The sequence below is a fragment of the Saccopteryx bilineata genome, chromosome 3 (genome assembly GCF_036850765.1).
Source record: "Saccopteryx bilineata isolate mSacBil1 chromosome 3, mSacBil1_pri_phased_curated, whole genome shotgun sequence".
Classification (NCBI taxonomy): Eukaryota; Metazoa; Chordata; class Mammalia; order Chiroptera; family Emballonuridae; genus Saccopteryx; species Saccopteryx bilineata.
The window spans coordinates 61,409,579-61,436,709 of record NC_089492.1 but is presented as its reverse complement, the minus strand read 5'-3'; the positions used below and the strand labels follow the sequence as shown (position 1 = coordinate 61,436,709).

Sequence of the window (27,131 nt, the reverse complement as noted above, 5' to 3'; positions counted from 1 at the left end):
TTTTTGAATCATATTTCCTGTTTTCAAGAACACTTTTTCTTTTTACATATAAACTCCCCCTAACAATAAATCAAATTGTTACATACTTTAAATTATCTTCTCCAATCAAATATTTCTTTTATTGGGTTTGTCTTTATTGTTGTTTCAACAAGCTAGGCATGTTCTTTTATCAAACACATCAAAATTAATGTGTTTGAATCTAAGAATGAAGAACTAACTATACAAACTACTGGTACAGATTTCTCCTACAGTTTTAAGTTTCACCAATACCAGTCACTCTAAAATAGAGACCCTGACTTTGTAAGCTTTATGTAACAAGACAGGATATAATTTGGTCAGTTCCTCCACACGGTGCTTTCCTAGTAAAAGCAAGGAAGCTGGGGAATTCCTACATTGCCAAAATAACCAGAAAAAAAAGAGTCAATTAAAAAAAACCAGCAATGACAAAACAATTAGCTTTTTAAAGTCCTGGCCTATGTCCTGGCCATAAAGCTCGGATGGTTAGAGCATCAGGCTGAAGCGCACAGGTTGCTGGTTCAATCACCGGTCAGGGCACATACAAAAACAGATCGAGCCTGACCAGGCGGTGGCACAGTGGATAGAGCATCAGACTGGGATGCAGAGGACCCAGGTTTGAGACCCCGAGGTCGCCAGCTTGAGCGCGAGCTCATCTGGTTTGATCAAAAGCTCACCAGCTTGGACCCATAGTCGCTGGCTCCAGCAAGGGGTTACTCGGTCTGCTGAAGGCCCATGGTCAAGGCACATATGAGAAAGCAATCAAGGAACAACTAAGGTGTTGCAACGCGCAATGAAAAACTGATGATTGGTGCTTCTCATCTCTCTCCGTTCCTGTTTGTCTATCCCTCTCTGACTCACTCTCTGTGTCTGTAAAAAAAAAAACACAAAAAACCAAAACAGATCGATGTTCCTTTCTTTCTCTCTACCTCTCTCTGAATCAATATAGCCCTGGCTGGTTAGCTCAGCAGTAAGTAGAGCATCAGGCCAGAATGTGGATGTACCAGGTTTGATACCTGTCCAGGGCACATAGGAGAAGCAACCACCTGCTTCTCCACCCTTTCCCTTCTCTCACTCTCTTCCCACTTCTTTTTTTTTGGGGGGGTGGGGGGGATAAAGATCCATAATGTATGGAACTTACTCTCAAATTGTTTAAAAAAAAAAGACAGAGGAATGTCAACTGGCAAACCTGGATAAAAAGTATAAGTACATACCATTCTCATTCTTCCAAATAAATTACATTTTATTTCCAAATAAAAAGATAATGAAAAAAGATATTCACTCATATTGCTGCATGTAGCCATAGTTCAATCATTCCACTACATTACTATAACACTAATGTGTTTTAGCCATTTTCCTGCTGATGGACATTTGGGTTGTTCCGTTTTTATTATCATCATCTATGTGCCTAAGAACATTCTTGTAATGTCTTCTGGGGTATGTGGGAAGTTTCTTTTAGGTATCTATCCTGAAGGAAAACTGCTGAATTATCAGGTATATGAAATGTTCAGCTTTATAAAAAAATGCAAAACTGCTTCCCCACATGGTTTTATCTATTTGAGGTTCCCATCTGCAATTGTATAAGATATTGAATTGATTTATAATCTCCCAATACTTGAGACTATCAAATTCCTTAATTTTGCCAAATAAAGGGATAGAAAACACTTTCTCATTCATTATAGTCTTGGCTTGTATTTTCTTAATTATTAGAAGACTAAATATTATTTTATATATTAGCCATTTTTGTTTCCTCTCATGATATGAATATTTGCCCACTTTTCTACTGGGTTATTTATCTTTTTTTTAAACTGACTCATAGGAGTTCTTTATTCTTTTTATTTTTTCTTTTATTTCTTTGTGACAGAGAGACAGACAGGCAGGAAGGGAGAGAGATGAGAAGAATCAATTCTTTGTTTTGGCTCCTTCGTTGTTGAACAACTGTTCTCTCATATAAGCTTTGTCCAGGGGGCTCCAGTAGAGCAGGTGACCCCTTGCTCAAGCCAGTAACCTTAGATTCAAGCCAGCGACCTTTGGGCTCAAGTCAGCGACCCCACCAGCTCAAGCTGGTGAGCCCGTACTCAAGCAGATGAGCCTGCGCTCAAGCTGGTGACCTCAGGGCTTTGAACCTGGGTCCTCTGCACCCCAGTGCAACGCTCTATCCACTGCGCCAGGTTGGAATTCTTTATTCTTAATACTAATCTTTAATCAATTATATTCAAATTTCTCCCAGCTCTTAATATTTCTTTATACTCTCTCTAAAGCATCTTTTGATGAACAGACTTTAATATTGTTAAATTTTATGTCTTTTCTAATTAGTGCTATTTTGTGTCTTGTTTAAAAAACCTTTCTTGACCCAAGTTCTGAAGGATATGTCCCTGAGAAAATGTAATCTTCACATATCAGAAGTTTGAGAGATTTGTCTGACCAGACAGTGGCACAGTGGATAGAACATTGGCCTGGGACACAGAAGACCCAGGCTCGAAACCCCAAGGTTGCCAGCTTGAGCACAGGCTCATCTGCTTGAGTACGGGCTCACCAGCTTGAGCTGGTGGGGTCGCTGACTTGAGCCCAAAGGTCGCTGGCTTGAATCTAAGGTTACTGGCTTAAGCAAGGGGTCACTGGCTCAAATGTGGGAACTGGCATGACCCCATGGTCGCAAGCTTGAGCAATGAATCACTGGCTCAGCTGAAGCCCCCTGGTCAAGGCACATATGAGAAAGCAATCAGTGAACAACTAAGGTGGTGCAATGAAGAATTGATGCTTCTCATCTCTCTCCCTTCCTGCCTGCCTGTCCTCCCCCGAAAAAAATATTTGGGGTATTTCAGCTAAATGCAAAACAAAGGAGGTGAAGTTAAGACAGAAGGCTACATAATGCCCTACATCATCTTTTATTTAAAACTTTAAAAAGTATAGCAAGTAAAGAGAATCCTAGCAAAACACCACTAATTTGTTCTTTTGGACTGAGCCAAGGAGGACCTAGAATATACACCACACATCCTTCCTTCATCCCTAGGATGTAAGAGTATTTTGAAAGCTGTTTTGCTGGAAAGACAAAGTACAAGTATATCTAAAAGAAAATCTGCAAATGAAAATCTACAGTCTGCCAGAACCTAGTGAGGTAACAGCACCAGGAAGAAAACTGGGCAAGGACACATGATATCCCAAGTATTATAAAGTTAATATGCAGGTAAACCCTTCCTGATGTGGTTGTTTCAAACTCAGGGGAAAGTCAAATTTCACCTTCTAGCTTATCCATTGTAGTGGCCCTTTTTATACTTTTACAGGGTAATGAATTGCTAAACTGGTAAAGCCAACTTATATCATGCCTCTCCCATCTCCACATTTGCAATGGGAAGAGAATATGCAGCTACAGCAAGCATTAAAGTGCAAAACAAACACCAAGACCAACAACCACAACAAAAAAACCCATGATTTTTCAGGGCAAACACTTGACCTGTATGATCGGTCCACTTTTTTTTGTTAAATGACCGATAGAAAAGCCAAAATGAGTCAAAATACTTTTTTCACTAAAAAGGATAGCAACAAAAACATAATGAGTTCAAATAATGGCTGCCAGAGGTTAGACCTGTGGAAGAATGCAAATACAGTAGTAGTACAATATAGTTTTGGAGGGCTAATGGAACTAGTTGGTATCCCAATTGTGGTTACACAAATCTACAAATCTGTTAAAATTCACAGAACTGTACATGCCAAAAGTGAATTTTACTGTATGATTTAAAAAATTTTAAGAAGGATCGGTATATAATATTTATAAAAGCTTTATTTACATTCTTCAAAAACTGGAAATAATCCAGATGTCCTTCAAAGAAACAGATGGATAACCTGATAAATCCATACAATGACCTAAGACTTTGTAATAATTTAAAGGAACAAATAACTGATACACAAAACAAGTAAATTGTAAAGAAATCATGCTTAGTGACAGAAGTCAGTCTTAAAAAATTACATATTGTAATTTCATTTATCTGACATTATAAATAATGCCTTCTGGAGACAGATCAGTGAATTAGGGGAAAGGCAGAGGGGAGCACTTGACTATAAAGCAGCAACAAAAGGGAATTTATCATTTTACTATATGTAAATTTAATAAAAGAAATAAGTTAATTATCTGACCAGGCGGTTGCACAGTAGATAGAGCATTGGACTGGGATGCGGAGGACCCAGGTTCAAGATCCCAAGGTCGCCAGCTTGAGCGCGGGCTCATGTGGTTTGAGCAAAAAGCTCACCAGCTTGGACCCAAGGTCGCTGGCTCCAGCAAGGGGTTACTCGGTCTGCTGAAGGCCCATGGTCAAAGCACGTATGAGAAAGCAATCAATGAACAACTAAGGTGTCACAATGAAAAACTAATGATTGATGCTTCTCATCTCTCTGAGTTCCTGTCTGTCTATCCCTATCTGTCCCTCTCTCTGACTCTCTCTCTGTCTCTGAAAAACAGGGGGGGAAAAAGTTAAGGGGAAAAAAAGGAAGAAGTTTCTAAAAATGATCATCATAGGAAGCAAAAAAAAGTTGCGAACAGTCATCTTTGTGTCTCCGCACCCAATCAAATGGACTCAAATCAAGGTAAGAAACCAATAAACAGATACAAATGGGAGCAAGATGTGATAATGTAAGCAAACATGTCACTGAAAAATTCAAAAACCCCACAAATCACAAAACCAACACAAAGCAAATCTTGTCAACACTATGGAAATTCAAATTTGAGAAATCCTTCAAATGAAGAAAAAAAAAGAAAAAAGAACCAATGATAATGAAGGACTAAGATTCAATATATTTTGGATTATAAAACAAAAATAAAAACCTGGTCTACAAAGAATTAAGAAAAATTATAATAGAGACCAATATTGGATACATTCCACATACAGATCCATATAGCAAAAGTTAAAAAAAATTTATGTACACAGAAATAGCTATTTCCAAAGAAAAATTAGGCTAGCCTCAGAAGTCTCCATAATATAAAACTATAAATATATTTATATGTAATAGAAATATAAAACTATAAAGAAAAGCCTGAAAGAAAAGACTGTGACCCCAAATTTCAATATCCAGGTAAACTGTTGTTCACATATTATGGCCAAAGAAAGGTATTTTTTGCATTCAGAAGTGCTTAATAAACATATTATCAAATTACTTTCCTAAAAAAAAATAAGTTAAATAAGATTCATAACAAGTATGTCAAATGTGGGTTAGGTATAAAGATGAGCAGTAAACAATGAAACAATTTAAATGTAAATTTTAAAGTTTAAATCACTACTGAATATATGATTATAAAACAGTATTTAATGGTCATTATTCTTAAAACAATTATATAATAAAAAATAAAACTAGGATTAAATTTTCAGACTGGGTAGAGAAGAAATGTGGAGACATAAAAGAGTGGCCTCTCCTTAGCAGTGAGAAAGAAAAGTTGATAAATATTTCCCTGCCCTGCATCTTTTTGAGTAATCTCATCCCACTTCCCTAGAATCATCTGTTTAAGAACAAAAAGCTTCCATTCTGTGACTCCCACATCTATCTGCCTAGTGATTTCACTGTCTGTATTTCGCAAAGGCACCTTAAAATCAGCACATCCTAAAACAAAATCTTCACCTGCACCCTACCTTTCAACCCCAAACCATTTCTCCTGATCTATTAGTAACAGTGTTACAAAAGGTTGAGCAGGGCCTTAAAACATTCATTTGTATTATTCCAAAGCAAAGTTTCTAACAATTCAGTTCAGGAATCACCAGCAGCAGAATCATCAAGATGCTTAATTTAAAATGTACCGTATTTCCCCATGTATAAGACGTACCTTAATTTGGGGGCAGGGAATGTATTACATAAAGATTTTTAACTAAAGTTTTATTCATCATAAAATTCATATAACTCCTCATCTGTGTGAAAGCAGGAAATACAAGTAAAAAAAATCTACAACCACTGTATAAGACGCACCCAGTTTTTAGGCTCCAAATTTTTCGGGAAAGGCTGCGTCTTATACATGGGGAAATATGGCACTATGCCAGGTCCCTTACCAAATCTATCAGATCTTCTGGGGGTGGATCTCAGAATCTGGACGTTCAAGAAGTACCCCAACTAATATTTATGTGCCCTAAAACTTGGGAACTACTGCTGTAGAATCATTATTTCAACACTGTTCAGCAGTAAGAAATGTTCACTGAACCAGTTCCCTCTTTTGCCAAGATCAAGAAGTCACAAGATGTTTATGTTCACACAGATAGGAATCAACCTAAGTTCCTGTTTTATCTTAATTTCTGAGTACAAACTTTGAACAGTAATCACCATAATTTATTGGAGAAGCTTTTAACTTTATCCTTGACTCACCTGAAAATAACTATATTGTTTATAAAAAAAATCTGCTAGTTGCCTACTCCATCCATTCTTTTTTCTCCTAAATATAGCACACTTTCTCACACCAATTTTCTTTTCTAGTTTGAAACAGAAAACATTCTCCAGACTATCTTGCTCTGTGCCCTACGATCAAATCTGGCCAATTTGATGCAAGCATGAACAGTGAATAAGTAACTTCTTGGAAATCTGTCCCACGGAGGTAAGTAACAGAATCAGAAATTAAATTCTGCAATTTAAATCTGAAGCCCATGTATCCCCATGGATACCTTCCTTAGCTGCCTTCCTTAAGTCAAATCCTTACTATATTTTTTAACAGTGCTCTAACCGCACAATTATAAAAATGCTTCGGGAATTTTAGGGGAAAAATTTTTATATCTTCTCAATACAAAATGAATAGTATTTAAACATTTATTTAGCTGTTTTGTTTCAAACTTAAGATACATTTTCCCATAAAATAGCATATGAGATTACTATCCCTTGCCAGTTCTTAAACCTGCCTAACTATAAATCGCAGAATTCACTGAGCTTTGTGAAACAGGACTCAAGGATCTTTATCGCCTGAGGAGTATGAAGAATAGGCAGGAAGCAAATTCAGACTAATAAGGGTTACTTACCCTAGGGAAGGAAAGAGAAAATGTTTCAAATGTGGCATCACAGGCCTTCAATAGATACTTGTAAAGTTGTTTCTTAAGCTAAGTGATAGGTTTCCTTCAGAGTCAAGTTCTTAAACTCAAATTTAATAGTAAAAGTCATTCAATACCCATCCATTCATTGCACCCCAACAGAAAGACCCTACACACAAAAAATACTATACTCTTACCCTACGCATGGCTTCCTCCTCCTCTTGACGCTTTTCATAATGTGCAAAGTCATCAAAGATTGAGGTGGTATGCTTGAAAGTAGCAATTATTTTAAGGACTTGCTTAGCTTTTTCTAGGGGTACCTCTTGAGTGTCCCTTGAATTGGTAACTGGTTTGTTGTCATTATTTTCTAAGCGAATATGCCGTAATTGGTTATTAGGAACATCTTTGACAAAGATCCACTTGACTTCAAATTTGCCCTTCCACTTATCCTGAGACCAGACACCAGCATATGCATTATAGTCCACAACAGACTTCATTTCAGCCACTCCGCAAAAGTGTCCACTGCCATTCACACTGAAGAGTAAATAGAGTGGGCCTTTCCCATTCAGGGAACGGTAAGCTGCATCCAAACGCTTATTACCATGCTCCGTACTACACCAAATAGAGTACTTAATGGAACGGTGAATGTCATCCTCAGAATAGCTTTTAATTATAAACACACGTCCATTCTTCAGGTTCCAGTCAAAGTCTTTGGGATTATAGTTGTTTATGGCCTTTAGCTTTTCTAGCACTGGATGCACTTCTACACTAGATGGTGAAGCGCTGACAGGAACAACACCTAAACCAAAGTTTTCACCACCTGCTCCATTGTTCTGGTTGAAGCCAGCTCCCCTATTCCGAGGAGCTACCCAGCGGTTCTGCAGCTGCGGCTGTTGAGGCTGCACTTGGTGAGGCTGGGGCTGTGGCTGAGGTCCTTGTTGCTGCTGTGGTTGTGGTGGCTGAGGCTGCTGTTGAGGCAGTTGGCTTTGCACCAATGGTGGTGGTTGAATTAATGGCTGAGGCTGCTGGATTATAGTTTGAGGAGGCAGAACTGGTTGGGTTGGTGGAGCCTTTACCACAGACCCCTTTTCATCCCAAGTTCCAATATTCATGTTGTGTTTTATAGGAGGTGGTGGCACAGCAGAACCCCCAATTCCCACATTGCCCTTGGGTTTAAGTTTCGGTTGAGGTTTGGCAGGCTTTCTGGCAATGGCAGCCCACGAGGTTGGTTTAGGTGCTGCACTGCTAACTGGGGGCACACTATTAGTGGCAATGCTAGTCATACCACTGCTGCTCAAGGCTGTTCCTACAGTTTTTGTCACTGCAGCTGTTAGGTCACCACCAATTTTCAGTCCAGTCATGCCTTGCTCAATACTGCTAATGCCAGGCACCTTACTCAAAGTATCATTACCAAATCCAGCCTGTCCATCAGTAATAGCTCTCCCAAGAGAACTAGGTGGATAGCCATAACTGCTACTGTAAGCAGAACTTTGTGTTGATTGTCCCTGAGATCCACTTGTCCCCCACGTAGAGAAATCAGCATTACCAGGAAAAAAGTTAAATCCATGCTGACCAAGAAATGGAGGGGTATTTCCTAATGCCCCAGGTTGACTAAATACACCATCTGGTATATAATGATGTTCTCCATTACTCATTTGTCCATAGGTTGTCAGATATGGCATAGGTTGGTCTCCAGCCGTGGACCACGCTGCTTCCCCAAGAGAATATGGAAATCCAATGGATGGAGCATAGTAACTAGGCATGTATGGATCTGACATTGGTGGATAGCTGTTACTCTGGAAAACAAAAGATCATTATCAAGAGCGAAATTTTCTCTGAAAGGTAGGAAGAAAAGACATCTGAAAGATTAAAATCAAATAGTTTTTAAGTAAATGAAAAACAAATACACCTGTTCCAGATAAGCAAAATTAAAATCCAAATCCAGTATTATCAACAGAAAAATTTGCTGATGAGTCTTTATTTTAAAATACTGTTCATAACACTGCAGAGGTTTTATTTTGGGGCAGCAGTGAGATGATTATTTTTGTTTAAAGCCTGGTCCTCTACCACAATTTACAAATACTATAATTTCTACAAAAAGTTAATTTTTAAATTTTGCTAACTCAAATTGATTACTTATAGTCAGCTTTATTTTACAATGTATCCAAAAATTTATAAGTAGGAATTTTAAAAACCTAAAGACTATGCCAATAATAGAGAAATTAACTTATAGTATATCTTGATTACAGGATCCATTTCAACAATTAAATTTTGTACTTTCATTAAGAAAAAAAGAGAAATACACTCTAAAAAGAAAAAAATTAAGATTATACCTATAGCATGATCCAAATGTTTCTGTCTTGCCTTCATTTTGAAACAAACAAAACCAAATCCTTACTATGGTTTCTTAATAGTGTAGGATAACAAGTGCCTCTTCTTTGTACTATTTATATTTTCCAAATTTTATCCAATAAACTTATCACCCTTCTGATCATAATTTTCATTTAGAAAATAAGTTCCTGTAATATTTCTCCAGAATTACTAAAATTAAAGCAACTTTTAATTTGAATATTAACTAAGAATTCAGTGTTTACCAAAAATCAAAGCATTGAATTCTATTTTTTTAATTCAAATTTTTATAGCACAATATAAAAAATATTTTAAGGATTTCTTTTGAAAATGTGTTTCTTTTGTCAAAAACAGGTCTGACAGTAAGATTTTCACTCTTAGATGTAGATGTAATTTTTCAAGTCTCTGACAGAGCTTTAGATGAATATGCAAGGTGAAAAAATTAAGCTAATATCCAGTCAATATAACTGGTATTGCCTTTGCAAGGGTGAAATTGTAAAGGTTGATTATTCACTTAATTTCTATATAGATAGAAATTCTAAATTTCCCAGAGCAAAGTACATACATACCTTGGTTTTGTTTCTTTTCCCCATTACTTTTTTGGGGCTATTCTGACACTGCTTTCCCACTCATGAAAGTACAACAATATAAATGTGTAACAAACATCATATTGATACTACCCGAAATTCATTTTAAATTACTTTTTTTAAAGGCTAATCAATGAAAACTAAGATGCTTTATTATTACTATTAAGTTTCTTATTGATTTTTTTTTTTTTAGAGAGAGAGACAGAGAGAGAGAGAGAGAAGGGGGAGGAGCAGGAAGCATCAACTCCCATATGTGCCTTGACCAGGCAAGCCCAAGGTTTCGAACCGGCGACCTCAGTGTTCCAGGTCGGCGCTTTATCCCACTGCGCCACCACAGGTCAGGCCAACTATTAAGTTTCTTGTGACACACCTCACAACTGTACAACTGTCCACTGTAATGAAAAAAAACAAGTACTTTGTCTTTTGAAATGATTCTAACTAAAAAAAAACTTAAGAGTATCAAATAAAGGGTACATTTAGATTAATAATTATGACACACTATTACTGAATATTTCCAGTAAAGCTTGGACTTAATAAACAATACTCATTTGATACAAATTTTTATTGTTATACTTAAATACAAGAAGAGCTTGATGGAAGTTCAAAAATCATCAACAATGGTTTTCAATAAAAAAATTATTGAAGAAACTAATGAGTAAACTTTACTCGCCATGAAAACACACGTGCACAATGTGCACATACCTATAATCTGGTCACTAAATTACTTGCTAAAAATAAAAGTACAATAATCAAGGTTTCATACTGACAAAAATGTCACTGTGAACAACTCTAAAAAGCATGGAAGTAATCAGTTTCAAAGTTTTACTTTAGAATGTTGGCTATGAAATCTAGACTCAGTAAGTCCTCATCTGGATGTGAGTGGAAAAACAGGCCAGCTATAAAGTTTTTAAGTTCATTTGTCATAGTAAAGTGTTTGCAAAATTATACTCATAACTTATTTTGAATATTCTTATTTCACCATCACAAATGCTGAATTTTGCACAACAGTCATATACCAAGTCCTCAATTTATCTATACCCACAGTGTAATTCAAGGGTCAGCCAACAAAAGGCCAAAGCACAAATAGAGGCGTGGGCAAAGCAGGTTTACAGTTGTTCATATGGAAAAAGACAAGCAAGTTGTGACTATTACAGTATCTTTATTAACTGTGTTTCACATACTCAGAACTGTAAACCTACTCTTGCCCTGCCCTGTATTTTAAGCTTTAGAAGTCAAACAGTCTCTGGTTGCTGCCACATATTCTTTATAAAAACAACCTTTTTAGAAAGGCTGCTAGCTCAAGGGTTTGGTCCCTGGCCACAGTTTGCCAACTCTGCTTTAACTGATTCTGTAACCTGTACTGATTCAAAAAAAAAAGGTCCTAAACCTCTTTTACTATTAGATTAACAGGGAACCAACTTTTGCCAATTCTGTCACCTTTGGGGCTGGAATAGGCCCAAACCCTTTTGGGTGTAAAGACTTTGGTATCTTTTCAATTATTTTTTAAATCACGATTTATACTACTTTGCTCTGTTTAAATTACTTTAAAATGTGCTCCATTAGTAGTCCCATCTGCCTATCACACAGACATCTCAGGCTTATTTAATAAGCAGAGATATGTTATTGTCCATGTGTGACAACAGAGCGGTCCACAGCTATTATTACCACCTAGAGTCCTTGAGTACACTAAATAAATGGCCTACTTTTTCTCTCACAAGTTTTAGCTGAATATGATGTTTTTTCCTTAGCTCTATAAAAGCAACTTGAGCAATCTCCTTTAAAAAGGCAAGGCTTTGATGTGGATTCTAGTAAAAACAAAGTTGTAGGAAACTCAAGTTTAAAAAAAGATACAGTCAACACATTGTGATTTAGTAAAGCTTTGATTATAATTGAAAATATTTTTAAATGGTTTGCTAAATTTAGAGTAAAATTGTAGTTGCTAGCTAAGTGGAATATCAATTAGAGGAGCGTGCCTTGGTAGTGGAGAAAACAAAATTTCCACTTACTGATAATGGAAAGTAACTCAAAACTTACTTTCACCTTTTACTTAAAACCTAATTATTATGAGACATAATCTCATAAATTTTAGTTTATTTAAAATAATTGCTTTAAAATAGTTTATTCATAATTCTAAAGTGGTCAGTAATAGTGATATTTTACTATATTCCTTCAAGACTTACAACCCTTAATGTGACAAAATTTTTGGTATTTCCCTCATTCAAAAAACTAATTGGAAGGGAAAAACAACAACATATATAAAAAGTAATACAATAATCAATGGATATAATAAACATACTGGTGAGAACAGACTCACAAACCCTTTATCCTAAGTTTACAACATAAACTTAGAAATACCACCTAAAAAGGCCATTTAATATAAGGTTGAAGTGAAACCATGAGGCAACCAAATTCTAATTCCAGCCCAGGCATTTACCAGCGAAAGGAGAATAGCCAAGTTACAACTCTACATTGTTCTCTCCTCTATAAAAGGAAATAAAGCCTGACCAGGTGGTGAAGCAGTGAACAGAGTGTCAACCTGGGACGCTGAGGTGATAGTTTCAAAACCCCAAGGTCACTGGCTTCAGTGTGGGCTCATCTGGCTTGAGCATAGGATCATCAACATGATCTCATGGTTTTTGGCTTGAGACCATAGGTCACTGGCTCAGCGCAGCCCCTCCCTGTCAAGGCACAGATGAGAAAGAAATCAATGAACAACTAAGGTGCTGCAACTATGAGTTGATGCTTCTCATCTCTCTCCCTTTCTGTCTATCCCTCTCAACTGGAAAAAAAAAAAGGAAATAAAAATATAGTGCCTGATACACATTAAGTAGTCAATCAACAATAGTCCATATTTCTCCATGTATAAGAAGCACACTATTTCGGAAAAAATTTGAGGTCTAAAAATTGGATGTGTCTTACACAGTTGTTGTGGCATTTCAAATGCCATAGATGGAACTGAAGACGGGGCAATATATGAAGACTGATTCGTCATCAGACACAGATGAGGACAAGATGGGAGTTTTGACAGTGATGAGGTGTTGTATGAATTATATAATGAATAATACTTGAGTTCAATAATTTTATGTAATACTTTTTTTCCCCTACAAATTTCAGGCCCCAAAATTAAGGTGTATTATTATACATGGGCGCGTCTTACACATAGGAAAATATGGCATATTTATTAATACAACTTAGCCTGTCTCTTTAAAATGTAACTTAATTATTAAGCCTATTTGTATAATTTCAAAGCTAGTCCAGATCTTAAAGAGTATAAAGTCATGATGGGATATAGTAAGCAAGAACTGGTCTCAATTCTGTACTCTTCCACTTTCTATCTTAGTGATCCCATCAGATCATTTAGTTTCTCTAATCCTTGTATTTCACTGGTAAAATGGGGATAGTATCTGCTGCTTTCAATTGTAAAGATTTCTTAAAATCTTTAACTGCTAAGTGCTAAATGAAAATATAGTTAAGCCTTTACCTTTATTCCTTTTTTACCTGAAAATTAAAATAGAAAAGATTAAAAGTTCTTCCTTAGAATGTTGAATTATTATCCCTTAGCTGTAGGTCAATTGTTTTTCTATTATCTCAAAGAAAACTTGAATAAAAAAAAGTTCAGGCCCTGGCCGGTTGGCTCAGCGGTAGAGCGTCGGCCTGGCGTGCAGGGGACCCGGGTTCGATTCCCAGCCAGGGAACATAGGAGAAGCGCCCATTTGCTTCTCCACTCCCCCCCCCCTTCCTCTCTGTCTCTCTCTTCCCCTCCCGCAGCCAAGGCTCCATTGGAGCAAAGATGGCCCGGGCGCTGGGGATGGCTCCTTGGCCTCTGCCCCAGGCGCTAGAGTGGCTCTGGTCGCAGCAGAGCGACGCCCCTAAGGGGTAGAGCATCACCCCCTGGTGGGCAGAGCGTGCCCCTGGTGGGCGTGCCGGGTGGATCCTGGTCGGGTGCATGCGGGAGTCTGTCTGACTGTCTCTCCCAGTTTCCAGCTTCAGAAAAATACAAAAAGTTCATAATCACTGCTCTGAATTAAAGACATTTTAATACAACTCAGTTAAAACTGACAGTCCTTCAGTTAAGCTAACTTAATATCCATTTTTGCTTCATAAATATCCAATCTTCGAAGAAAGAATACTGTACAATGTTTCAGAGGTTCAATAAAAAGACTGGGGCATTAACCACCAATAACAGGCCCTGCAGAGAAAAAATAAACAAACTGCTTTCCCTTAAGAACCTGAGGTACTTCAATCTGTAGTACTTCTGAATTAACAAAAAGTGAAGGTTAGTCCATGTTTAATGCTTATCAATATTTCCCTCTAATATTTAAAAATTCATCAACCATAACTCTTCATTCCCTAATTTTAAAAGATAACCTAACCCAGTAATAAGTATTTAATGAAAGTCTATTGCCCTGGCCAGTTGTCTCAGTGGGTAGAGCACTGACCCAGTATATGGATGTCCCAAGTTCAATGCCCAGTCAGGGCACAAAGGAGAAATGACCATCTGCTTCTCTTCCAGTACCTCTCCCACTGCCAGTAGCACAAATGGTTCAAGCAACAGCCTGAGGCGCATGGACCCCAGCAGAGCTTTAGGTGCTAAAAATAGCTCAATTGACTGGATCGTCAGCCCCACACAGGGGATGCAGGTTGATCCCAGTCGGGGTGCATGCAGGAGTCTGTTCACTATCTCCCCTCCTTTCACTTCAAGGAAAAAATAAAAAATAAAATAAAATAAAAAGAAAGCCTACTATGTGCCAGATTAAAGTGCCAGTCACTAAAGACAAAAAAATGAAAAACATGGTCTCTGATCTAAAGGACTTCACAGGTCTACTGGGGAAGACATATTTATCCTACAAGTTGGTAAACACTATAATGGAAGTACCACAAACAAAGCAAAACAAATAAACACTAGCTCAAAAGGAAGGCTACAAGTAACTGTGGGAATCAGAAAAGACTTCAGAAGTAACAGACATATGAGTTTGTGTGTGGGTGTGTGCAAATTGTACATTTTGAGGTCATGAAAAAAGATTCAGAAAATAATAAGCCCTATTTCCAAGTCAGTTCCATGAAGACTGCTGATCTAAGATGAGGCAGGAAGAGATGTGTTGTGAAGCTGAGGTAAAGTCTTTAACACAACAATGGCAAAATCAAATTTCAACTGTAAGAAGGCTCCTGAGGCCCTGGCCAGGTAGTGCAGTTGGTTAGTGTTGTCTTGACACACCAAGGTTTCGGAATACAATCCCCAGTCAGGGCATATCTAAGAATCAACCAATGAATGCATAAATAAGTGGAACAACAAACTGGTATTTTCTCTCTCTTCCCTTCCTCTTCAAAATAAACAAACAAATAGACCATAGTTAGGAAATCATGCAAACAAGTAGAGATAATAAAAAACTTAACTAAGAATAGGAACAAAAAATAGTAAAATTCAAAATGTTATGTTACTTTCTTAGTTCTCTACACCTCTTCCCTAATAAACATGGCTAGAAATTAATTAATTTCCCCATATATGCAAGCAGACAAACTCAAATTTCATTCTCCCAGTTTATTCTTCAAATTTATATAGCACTTTTTTTTAAGAGTACTTTATTTATTTATTTTTTTTTTAGAGACAGAGCGAGAGTCAGAGAGAGGGATAGATAGGGACAGACAGAAACTCAGAGAGATGAGAAGCATCAATTATCAGTTTTTTCTCATGCTGATTTTTCCTAAATTGATTTGTATTCCAGTTTGGAGGTGAGAGCTGGGCGTCTGTGCATCCGCCTACTCCGCTGCCGTCTTTTTCTCTCCAATTATCAGTTTTTTGTTGTGGCACTTTAGTTGCTCATTGCTTTCTCATATGTGCCTTGACCATGGGGCTACAGCAGACTGAGTAACCCTTTATTCAAGCCAGCAACCTTGGGTCCAAGCTGGTGAGCTTTGCTCAAACTAGATGAGTCCACACTCAAGCTGGTGAGCTCGGGGTCTTGAACCCGGGTCCTCCGCATCCCAGTCCAACGCTCTATCTACTGTGCCATCGCCTGGTCAGGCTATATAATAGCACTTTTAATAGTACCAAATAAACCTGAATTTTCTGAACAACTTAATTGTTCAATTATTCTGAAGAATTATAGATAACTATTTTTCTGTATTCCTGACCTCCATTTTTTACTTAAATACAGTGATCTTTTAAAAGAATAAACAAAAAAACTTTACCCAGCAAGTAGTTTACATAAATGTAAACATGTACATCTACTTCATAATTAAGCAAAATAACCTATTAAGCACAAAATTTTACAAATCTTTTTTTTAATTTTATAAATCTTTAAATAATGAGACAAACTCAAGAAAGAATTAAGAGAAGCAACAAAAACACAAATTTCATAAAACTTCAGCTGGTCCTGTCTTCCAACCCACTGGGTTAAGATGTGAGTTTTGAAAATCCTACCTTTCCTACCAAACAGAAACATCCAATTTGGCTGTATATAGCCACATAATAGAGAACTAATTTTAGGATCTGAAGGACAGACATCACTTGTAAATCACTATAAAAATTATTCCATAAGAAAGTGAACCCTAGAAAACAGAAGCAATATGGCACAGAAAACCAATAAGGTGATTCAAGTATCCCTGGGTTTGATGTGAATTAGATCTAAGTATACAAAACAATTTAAATTAACCAGCCTGGCCAGGTAGCTCAGATGGTTAGAGAATTATCTTGATACACTAAGTTTGCAAGTTAGATCCCTAGTCAGGGTACACACAAGAAACAACCAGTGAGTGCATAACTAAGTAACACAACAAATCTACGTTTCTCTCTAAAATCAATCCAGAAAGAAAAATTTAAAACAAGTTGATTAACTGAAAACATTAAACAGCTTTCTAAACAAATGATTCATTTTTCTTATTTATAGTACTAAAATCAGATGAGATTTAATTTTATTCTTTTTTTTTTTTTTTTTTAGAATGGAGAGAGAGAGAGAGAGAGAGAGAAGGTGGGAAGGAGCAGGAAGAACCAACTCCCATATGTGCCTTGACCAGGCAAGCCCAAGGTTTTGAACTGGGCACCTCAGTGTCCCAGGTCAATGCCTCATCCACTGCGCCACCACAGGTCAGGTGGGATTTAATTTTAAAGTCATACTGTGTATTTAATTAAAAACTTGAGAAATTATATAATTACAACAATTAGGTCAGTTTAAGGACCTAAAAATACTTGTAAAACTTTAAACCTGCAAATAATTACTTGATATATTTCACCAATAAATCCAGTTTTCACTAACCCACTTTAAAAGGTTGATTTTTACAAATTTTTCTACTGCAGTTAAATAACTGTAAGTATGGTAACTTCAACACTTATACAACTTACTTTCAGAATTCAGATTATTTTCAATTTTTCTCTCGAATAGAACAGTTTTCAATATTCTAGAGTTGTGGTGCTCTTTAAAAAGTAAGTATGTACCCTGATTACACATAATTATTTTCAGCATTACAGAAAGATAACTGCTGAAAACCTATTCATTAGTACTAGCAAGGAAAGGGAAGTAAAATACAGCCTTACTGGTATCACACTTTAAACCTCTCTTTAGCCTGACCAGGAGGTGGCGCAGTGGATAGAGCGTCGGACTGGGATGTGGAAGGACCCAGGTTCGAGACCCCGAGGTCGCCAGCTTGAGTGCAGACTCATCTGGTTTGAGCAAAGCTCACCAGCTTGGACCCAAGGTCGCTAGCTCAAGCAAGGGGTTACTCGGTCTGCTGAAGGCCCGCGGTCAAGGCACATGAGAAAGCAATCAATGAACAACTAAGGTGTTGCAACGCGCAATGAAAAACTAATGATTGATGCTTCTCATCTCTCTCCGTTCCTGTCTGTCTGTCCCTGTCTATCCCTCTCTCTGATTCACTCAATGTCTCTGTAAAAAATAAATAAATAAATAAACCTCTCTTTAAGCAGCACATGAATATATAACTCAAACATCATGAATTAAAATAATGATTTAATTAATATACGCACAAGACCTTCCACTTAAACATCATTATTAAAGCAAATCTTTTAGAAATGTTTTTGCCAACATAAGCTTTTATGACACAATTTAAAAATTGGGTTCATTAAGGTAAACACATTTATATTCTTAAAATATAATTTGCCAACACTTGAAAAAATTTTTTACAAGTGAAATCTTATACAAAATTAAAATAAAAGAAAAAGCAGATAAAAGTAAGAGCACAGCTCTGGTAGCCACAAGGATAGGATCAAGGGTACACTCCCCCAGCCTCCCCTAGGCAGACCTGAAGTACCTCTGTGGAATGCCAAATAACCAATCTTCTAAGACCCTGTGACAAACGAATTATAAAATATCTGTTACCAAGTAAAACGAAGATTCTTATGGTAGCAATTTTCAAACATTTACAATCCACTAAAATCCTTGATAACAGAATTTAAACAAGGCAGAGCCTCTGCATACTATATCATTGTCTTAGAAACTCATTTAACATTTTAATCAAGTATGAAGTAGGAAAAAAAAAATTCAATTATTTAGACCAAATAAACTTCTCAAGCTTATCTGATAATGAAGAGTTTGTAGGGGAAATATCTACTATACCTCAAAATATCAGATTTTCTTAAAAAAATGGAAAACACTGCCATAAGGGATATTAACTGAGGTTACTGTATGGCCCCAAACAGAACACTGTATGTTTCTTTTAAACTTGCACCACATTGCAAACCCAATGGTTTTCTCCTCTTTTCCAATGATACATTCTTTTACAACCTTTAGGTGGAAGTAAATTTATTGGGATCATAAAGATTACATAAATATGAAATGTTTTCATTCTTAAGAGTAGCCAGACTCTGATAGATTTTATCACCCATTTTTCTTCGTTCTCATTTATTTATTCCCTCCCAACATACACTAGGAATGTGGATCAACAGATAGAAGGAGGTAAAGAAATTACCAAGTGGTTAACTAGATTGAACATAAACATGACTCTACAGTCCTAAAAATATTTTTACATGCCACTGCTGGAAACTACTTTTTGTTCAAATTTACTCTGAAACTAAAAACTTGTGTAATAAAATTTAGTTCCTTGTTCTTTCATAGTTTTAAAAACTAGAGGTTAAGACTTCAAGGTACATTTTTTCATATATCTTTTTCTTTTTTTTTTTTTTTTTCATATATCTTTTTAAAAGCAAAACAAAAGCAGCTTTATTTCAGACCATTCTCCCTAAAGAAACTGGTTAATAACAAGTTCATTTTTAAAACTTATTTCTAATAGTGACATTTTTTATTAACAAGCCAATGGATGCAGACAGAAATAGTATACATAGACCAAAGAATACCATTTTCTAATGTTTAAATCTAAATTATTGCTATAAATTCACAAGATTTGTGAAAAATTCAAAAACCAAGAATCTCAAAAGCCACCAATTATTTGATTTATGAAATTCTCCATGTGTACAACATAGAACCAAGTGTTTATAAAGTGTTTATTTTATTTATCTTTATTACTCACATTACCAGGTTATATTAAAACTTTATCAGAGAAATTCAAACTGGAATGCCTTATAAAGAAGAAAACAATATAACCAAACTTTCAGGCACAAAGTAGTCCTCTCCTACAAATTCCTAGCTAATTAAACTTTGTAAATTTGCTTTGGCTACAAAGATATGGCAGTGATATTAAAAGATTAAATTGTTTCAACATTCAAAATAATATGATCTACAATATATACAAATCATGTTCGTCTTCAAATCTTTCTATTTCATAATCTAGTTTCAGCTGTCTATAATTTTTAAAGAACTCTCCTGTGCCATAAATCTACAACTGTTATTCGCCATTATGCAGGTATGTACACTAAATTATCCTGTATTTCCACATGTATAAGACGCGCCTTAATTTTGGGGCCCGAAATTTGGGGGGAAAAACGAGTATTACATAGTTATTGAACTCGTTTTATTCATCATAAAATTCATATAACTCATCATTGTCAAAATTCCCATCCACTAGCTTTTCCTCATCTGTGTCTGATGACGAATCACTATCTTCATATATTGTCCCATCTTCAGTTCCACCGATGGCATTTGAAACGCCACCACCACTGTATAAGACACACCCAGTTTTTAGATCCCAAGCTTTTTGAAAAAGGGTGCATCTTATACATGGAGAAATATGGTAATTCATATTATGGTTAATCTCATTCAATTAAAATATCTATCTGAAAATCAAATAATAGTAATATATATTTAACTTCCTAAATATGGAACCATTAGACTTACCTGATTTGTCTGGCTACTTAGGTATGGCTCAAAATCATCATCATTTACAGCATCTTTTTGATGAATGGAACCGTTCTGTACTGAAACTAAAGAATATGATTGTATTAGATGTGTTATAATCACTGTTATGAGAAGCACAGAAGATCTTAACATTTTCAGTATTTTTCAAACCAAATCACAAAATGTTATCCTGAGCTCTCTGTTCTTTTTACTTAAAAACTCTTAAAGATTAAATTTTGGATGCAAATATTTGTGTGCCACCAAAAAATTAGAAATCTTGTCTAGAAAAACCCAGGATCAGAGAAATACAAATTATATAAATACTTTCCATTTCCAAAAACACAAAAGTAAATATTCCCATTTCAACACTGTAGCCAGTAGTTAAATTAAAATGCTGGAAGGGTTTGCTAATGCCATATTTGAATCTACAACACCACTTCAAATAGTGTTGTTGTCAGAGAGATTTCTGAATGTTCTTTGTTAAATCTGTTACTTAGTCCAATAAAGGTAAATAAAGAATAACTTTTTTGTAACTTGAACTTACAATAAATATCTTAAATGAATAAATTATGAAAAAATGTAAAAAGGACCTTAATTCTAACCAAAAAGTTATGAAGACTTTCACATGAAAGTAAAAGCAACACACAAGAAAACCAATCAGAATAATTTATAATGCCATTATCTTTCAGAGATCATTTCCATAAATGCTCTAGAGTTCTTATACTCTTGACATTGTCTTGAGTGTTTTTGAGCAAACTTGAAGTAAGAAGGTCCTGGGTTTGAATCCTAAGTCCAACACTAAGAAGCTGGGTGATCGACCTCTAGTTAGTTACTTAGCCTCTGTAACTCTACTTCTGTTTAAGAAGATAGTAATAGTACCTACCTACACCTCACTTCATCACAGTAGTCAATGACAGTATGCAATAATCTTGATATTATTACATAAAATATCACAAGATCCAAATAGGACTAAATATTACTTTAGGACCACAGAAGTTTTACCTGGCTAAAACTTGATGTGCGGGCACTGTCTATGAAAATACATTATTCTATACTACTTTTGAAACACACAAGATGTAAGAAGTTGAACCTTTCTGGTGGATGTTGACCAATCTCTTAAAAACAAACAAACATAACCCTCAATATCTGGGGATTTACAGTATTACTTAAAAAATAGTGCCATGAAATAGAAATTAAGGTTGGGGGCAATGGCTTTAAGTTGTGTTCCTTTATAATAACATGCCACTTTTATTTTCCCTAATTCAAGTTTAGATCACCTGCAATGTAATATTCACAATGACATGGGAGCAAAAATAGGCAATATCCTTTAGTTCTTTGCCTCCCGCTGAGTAGCAATGATTATTCAAAGAAATGATGCTATATTGTGAAGCACAGAAAGTAAACCTACATTGCCCCTTGAAGACTACCAAGAGAAACCTGATGGTCAACTTGATCCACAGAAGTGGTTTAATTCTATCCGATAAAAATAGTATCATAGCTAGGGTTGAGCTAAATGTGCTCCTCAGAATATAAATATCTTAACAGCCACCAGAAATGAAAATAAAGAGGTAGGTACCTTAGATTATTTCTGGTGGGCTAATGTTATCAGCCCAAGATATTCTAACATACCTGTCTCCTTTATCAAGAGGTAGTTATGCATAGTCTATTATTCCTTCAAAAATAATTTTCCACTACACTTTTGGACTATTACACTAGTACATATGTGAAACTACCCATTTCAAAATCACTACTATCTATTTCTTGTATTTGTTGGATTCTCACAAATTTAATCCATACTGCTAATACAGTAAAAAATGCCTACTTGAAATTTATCTAAATATATATTACACTGCTATTCTTATTTCTTCTGTTCTAGTCTTTCTCTTCTCTTAAGAGATGGAGATTAATAAACAAAACATTTGCAAACATTAGTCTACAGTCATTTATAAGTGATTCATAAATGCCTAAAAAATCTCAAAAGATTATTCATGGAGTAAGTCAATCTAAAGAAATGTTCAATTAAAAGTATTTTATGCATACTGACAAGTAACTTGCATTCAATTAAAATGTGAATAAAAAGCTAGGTCTTAAGTTTCAAAAGCATACTTTTAAGAAATTCAACTGTCTTAAAGACTTTATTTTTTGAACATTACTTAATGACAATCTAATGTCTTGGAGACTGTGATCCATTAAATAGTAATGAAATCCAAGCCAGTTCCATAGTCTGTACAGTTCTTCAGGGAAAAAAGAACAGATGACTTACATGATTCTTCGCCTGTTTCCTCTGCTCTATGAAGCAGAGTCAAATCAAGATAGAACATGGGCCTTAGGAGCCAGGTGATTCTTTGCTCTGGGCTGACTACATCAAGTTAGGAAAGTCAACAGATCTGTGCATCATGTTTTCCCACCTACAAAAACAGCGACAATACCATATACCCTCTATCTCCTTACAGAAATGTTTGAGGATTAATAATAAAATAAAGCCTAAAATGACAGTTAAGTGGTTTTCAATCATTTCCAGAGGAGAGGTGGGGAGAGGTTACAAAAAAAAAATATATTGCCAAAATACAAGGCATATTCAACTACTTTTCTGAAACACTAAAAGACAGCCAAATTTAGTCTAATTTTTTGAAACTGCAGTTATATCAAATAATGTTGCGAGAGGAAGGGAGAAGAGAGTAGGGAAAAGATAAATTCCTTTTCATATATTATATAAAACTCAAGGAATAGGAGGAAGCAAGCAGTAAGGCCTGAGGCTACTAGGAGTATGGGATCTGACATTTCTCTGTAGTGCCTGCAGGAAAAGGAACAATACATTTGATTTCAGCAAGCAAAAATTCTTCTTAATAAATAAAAGTGATATAAAGTCAGTTTTCAGTTATAGACCAATGGGTAAATAATTATCCTTACATTTCTACTACCCTTCAGTCCTACTTTGGCCAACGATAATAAAAAAAAAAGATAATATTTAACATAGACAACAGACGAATTTAATAGAATTTAAACTTATAAACAAGTAAACCTAGAATATGTATGCTACAAATGCATTTTTGCCTTACAAAGATACTGCTATAAACTTCCTGTAAATTTCAGTTTCTTTAGTGCATTTATGTCATTAAAGATATGCATAAAAATACTGAGCAGAAAATCGAAGACTCTAAAGCCAAGTGTAAAGCCAACACCGTCGACTAATAATAATTATTCAGGGGGTAAAAAAAACACCACACATCCCTAAAGTTCTATTAACTGAAAAGGATCCTGCTTTAAAACTCTGACAACTCCTCAGGGACATGTACTTTTCATAAGTTTGGTAAGTTCTGAATTCAAGTTTAACACACAAGTTCCTAGAATACTGAGGCTGTAGTTCAAGAAAAATAATTTTGCTTTCTGTTTCATAAAAGTAAACAGAGTAACTGTACAACAATTTCACTAGTTTAAAAACCAGGTCAGCTAAGGCAGAGTAGTTTTTCTCACACTCAGAGCTACTTGTATCAGTTCCTGCAGGGGTGAGGGGAGTGGGGTGGGTGCTGCCTTTGCCTTGTAATTCTCCCTGCAGAGGCATAAAAATAAAAGTAATATATATCTTATTCGTCTACTTGTAATACCTACCATTTTAAAGCATCTTAAATAGCTACCAATACTTTTAGGCCATTAGAGCTTTTCTCTCCTGCCATATCTTAGGCAACAGTCTCCCTGCGTCTTAAAAACAGATGAGGCGAGGAAGGTGAAAAGAAACCCAGCAAGTCTGATTCCTGGAGCAGTGTACTACTATAATTACAACAATCCTCATAACATACCAGAGGATTTACGACTCGAGTTATTATTTTTACTTCATGGATAGAGGGGAAATTCTGATCAAAAGATGCGCTGGGTTCATGCTCACTTGGCAAGTTAGTGGTCACAAGCAGTATTAGAACACAGATACTAATACTAGGAATACTGTACTCCATCATCCTATCCACAAACAATAAAGGAGAAAGGAAATTTCTTGCAATAAAGAACCATGCAAATAAATACTTTGTATGTGTATCTAAATACACCTAACAAGAGTGAAACTGATAAAACAATTTTAATAACCAAAATATTTTACTTATGGTCAATATGCAATACACCTTATATATAGCTTATATCTACAACAAAGATGTCACTAGAACATACCTAAGTGAAATGACTATGTCACAAATCAAGCTTATAGTAACAGTTTACTAAATAGGAGCTATTTTGTTTTGTCAAATAAGTGCTTCATAGAACTTGCATACTTACCTTAAAGCAGATAACACAAAACACTTAGCATTTCAAATAGCCTTGCAAAGTGCCACCTCCCCACAGATCTAGGATAAAATAATTTATGCTAGGCAATAATGAGCACACATTTCACATATCTCCAAATGTACATACTTCCTAATGGGAAGACTAGCAAAAAAGAAAATAATAGGTTTTTAAGTTTACAAATAAAATTTTTAAAACTCACTTAAATCAACAGTATTAAATGCTGACGTTTACACTCATGACATAGAAAATAATTCAAAAATGAAAAATTTAACTCTAAAAATTCTAAAATTTAAAATTTCTAAATGAGTGTATATTCCAATACATCTTTAATCAAAACAAAGGAATAAATTTACATCACTTAATACAGTGCCATGTATCTGATATGTACAAATTTTCAAAGAAAATTAAGCTGTATATGCAATATCTGTTCCTTTCAAAACTGCTATAGCAAATAAAAACCTGAAGAATATCAAGAGCACCAATAATGAGACTGAGTTACATCAGAAAAGCTATTGCAGATCTTATTTTCTAGGTAATATTTTGCTACTGAAATAAAAAACAGGAAGCTTAAATTCCATTTAGTCTGATTCAAGTCCTATAACAAACTGTTATAAATATATAACTTGCTGTAATGTTATTTAACTGGCACTGTCCCAAGAAAGCAGTTATTGTTCTATACTCATGTCACATGATCAAAATCATGTTTCAGTCAGCTGACTGTATGATTCCCTATTAGTAAGTACAAAATACATTTATTTTTAAAATACTTTACTTTCAGTAGTCCTTTTTTAAAAAAAAAACAAAACTAACTAGTAAATCACGTAACACTGCAGGAATGTACTTCCTTCACAGCTGGTCCTTTCAAAAATACCAAATTGAGTCTCACCTTTGCAATCAGTACATGGCCAAATGAAATGCCTGTTCAATTTTGGTCTCTAACCTAACTGAATTTAATAGAATCAGTAATTAACAGTACAATTGACACTAAAATGACATGCAATACTATGGGGTTGCATGTTCCAATGTAACCCAGACATGTCAAACAAAATACCCACTTACTACGTGTAAATATATATATACACACACACATATAAATTTTCTGTGGGAGAAATTACATAATAGAGACACATTGCAAAATAAAATAAAAAAAAATCTCACTACATTCATATACATCTGAACTGAAATACAACTAAGTAGGAAAACATTTCTTGTACCACTTTGCTTTCTATAAAAGTGGCACCAAAGCAAGGAATTACTGAGGTTTTGGATATATTTGGCCTCTGTAACCTTGAGAAATGCTTCTCCAATCCTACATTTCAAGAAAAAAGGGGGTGCGGGAAAAAACATACCAAAATAAGCCCTCACACAGTTTACAAAGTAACATCAAACCAACACTGGTGAATAACATAAAAACATCCAAACTCACCTTTATTTCCTTGCCCTTTAGGTCTCTGAGAAGCAAGACGAGAGGTGTCGTAATAAGAAGAAAAAAGAAAAAGAAAAGAGGAAAAGTGTGTTAATCAAAAGCGTTATCAGAACAAGTTATTTTAAACAATCCGCGTAGGAGTGAAAGCCACCGCATCCTGCATAGCCACCGATTTCCCAACCTTCCGTCTGTGAACCTCCGGCGGCCGCTCCGGTCGGTCTCCCGAGCTCGGCCGGGCTCAGCCCACGTCGGCCGCCCTCGGGCTGCGCCCTCCCCACCCCCCGCGGCCCGCGGCCTCCCGCCTCCACCGCAGACGCGAGCAGGGCGCACGGCCCGAGCCGCAGGACCGCAGCAACTTGCGCCCAGGGCACCGTTATGGGGCCGGCAGCGGCGGCGACGGGGAGGAGCCGAAGCCCCACGCGAGGGTGGAGCTCCGGGGCTCGGGCCTTTGCCGAGCCTGAGGCCTCGGCTCCCTCACCTGATCCACGCTAGTGGCTGACATTCTTCACCGCAACCCGAGAGCTGCCGCCGCCGCCGCTGCCGCCTGGGCCTCTCCCCGTGCACTCACAGCAGTTGGAAGCCGCCCTCGGCCAAGTAGACTGTCCCAGCCGCCGCCGCTGCCGCTGCCCGCTGCAAAGCCAGAAAGAGGGCCTCGCGTTGAGGAGTCGGTGGATGAGCCCGTCTCTTCCGCTTGCACGCTCGTCTTCTCTTCTCGCTCACTGCTTCTCGGGTCCACAATGGCGGACAGACTCCTAGTCTCACTTCCGCTCCGAGCCTTCCTGACCTTCCGCTCTCCAGTCTGACGTCCGCGCTCACCTCGCTCTTCCTCCCCACCCTCCCGCCACTGGCCTGGGCTCCGCCCCCGCACGCCACATCACTAGAGACGGGAGTCGCGCGGCTGGTGCTGGGCGCATGCGCCAAAGAGGGAGCGCGCCTGTGCGGCTGCGAGCGCCAACTTCCTGGTACGTTTCGGTAGGTTTCTCTGTCCAGCCCCATGGCTGCAGGACGTCCGTCGGGAGGCGTCAGCGGAAACCTGGGCCAGAGCACGTTTCCGGGGCATTCTGGGCAGGAAGTGGGCCTGGGTGGGAGGCACAGCTGCCGGGAATTGTAAAGCCGGACTGGCGGCCCCTCCAGACAGCGGAGTGGCCGCTGGCGGATTGGACCGCTGCGGAAGATCGCTTAGCGGTGGCCGGGCCTGCACAGGAGCCTCCAAGACTCCAAAGCCACGTGTGCGGCTGGTTGAGTCAGC

At 36.9% G+C, this 27,131-nt stretch overlaps 1 protein-coding gene across 7 annotated transcripts in view; it reads right to left on the bottom strand.

Moving 5' to 3' along the window:
- Positions 1–26,737, bottom strand: part of YTHDF3 (YTH N6-methyladenosine RNA binding protein F3) — a 43,697-nt gene extending 16,960 nt beyond the window's left edge. The window contains exons 1-6 of one of the 7 annotated variants that reach the window (XM_066266210.1): positions 26,361–26,589; positions 25,883–25,907; positions 22,448–22,592; positions 20,185–20,270; positions 18,206–18,241; positions 7,202–8,800 (exon numbers count right to left, since the gene is read on the bottom strand). In XM_066266210.1, coding sequence (XP_066122307.1) covers positions 7,202–8,800; positions 18,206–18,241; positions 20,185–20,270; positions 22,448–22,505 — 1,779 coding nt within the window. In that variant the 5' untranslated portion in view covers positions 22,506–22,592; positions 25,883–25,907; positions 26,361–26,589. Of the gene's footprint in view, positions 1–7,201; positions 8,801–18,205; positions 18,242–20,184; positions 20,271–22,447; positions 22,593–25,882; positions 25,908–26,360 lie in introns of all 7 variants that reach the window. The other 6 variants (XM_066266211.1, XM_066266215.1, XM_066266213.1 and 3 more) reach the window with 6 other exon arrangements.
- Between the last annotated feature and the right edge of the window lie 394 nt (positions 26,738–27,131).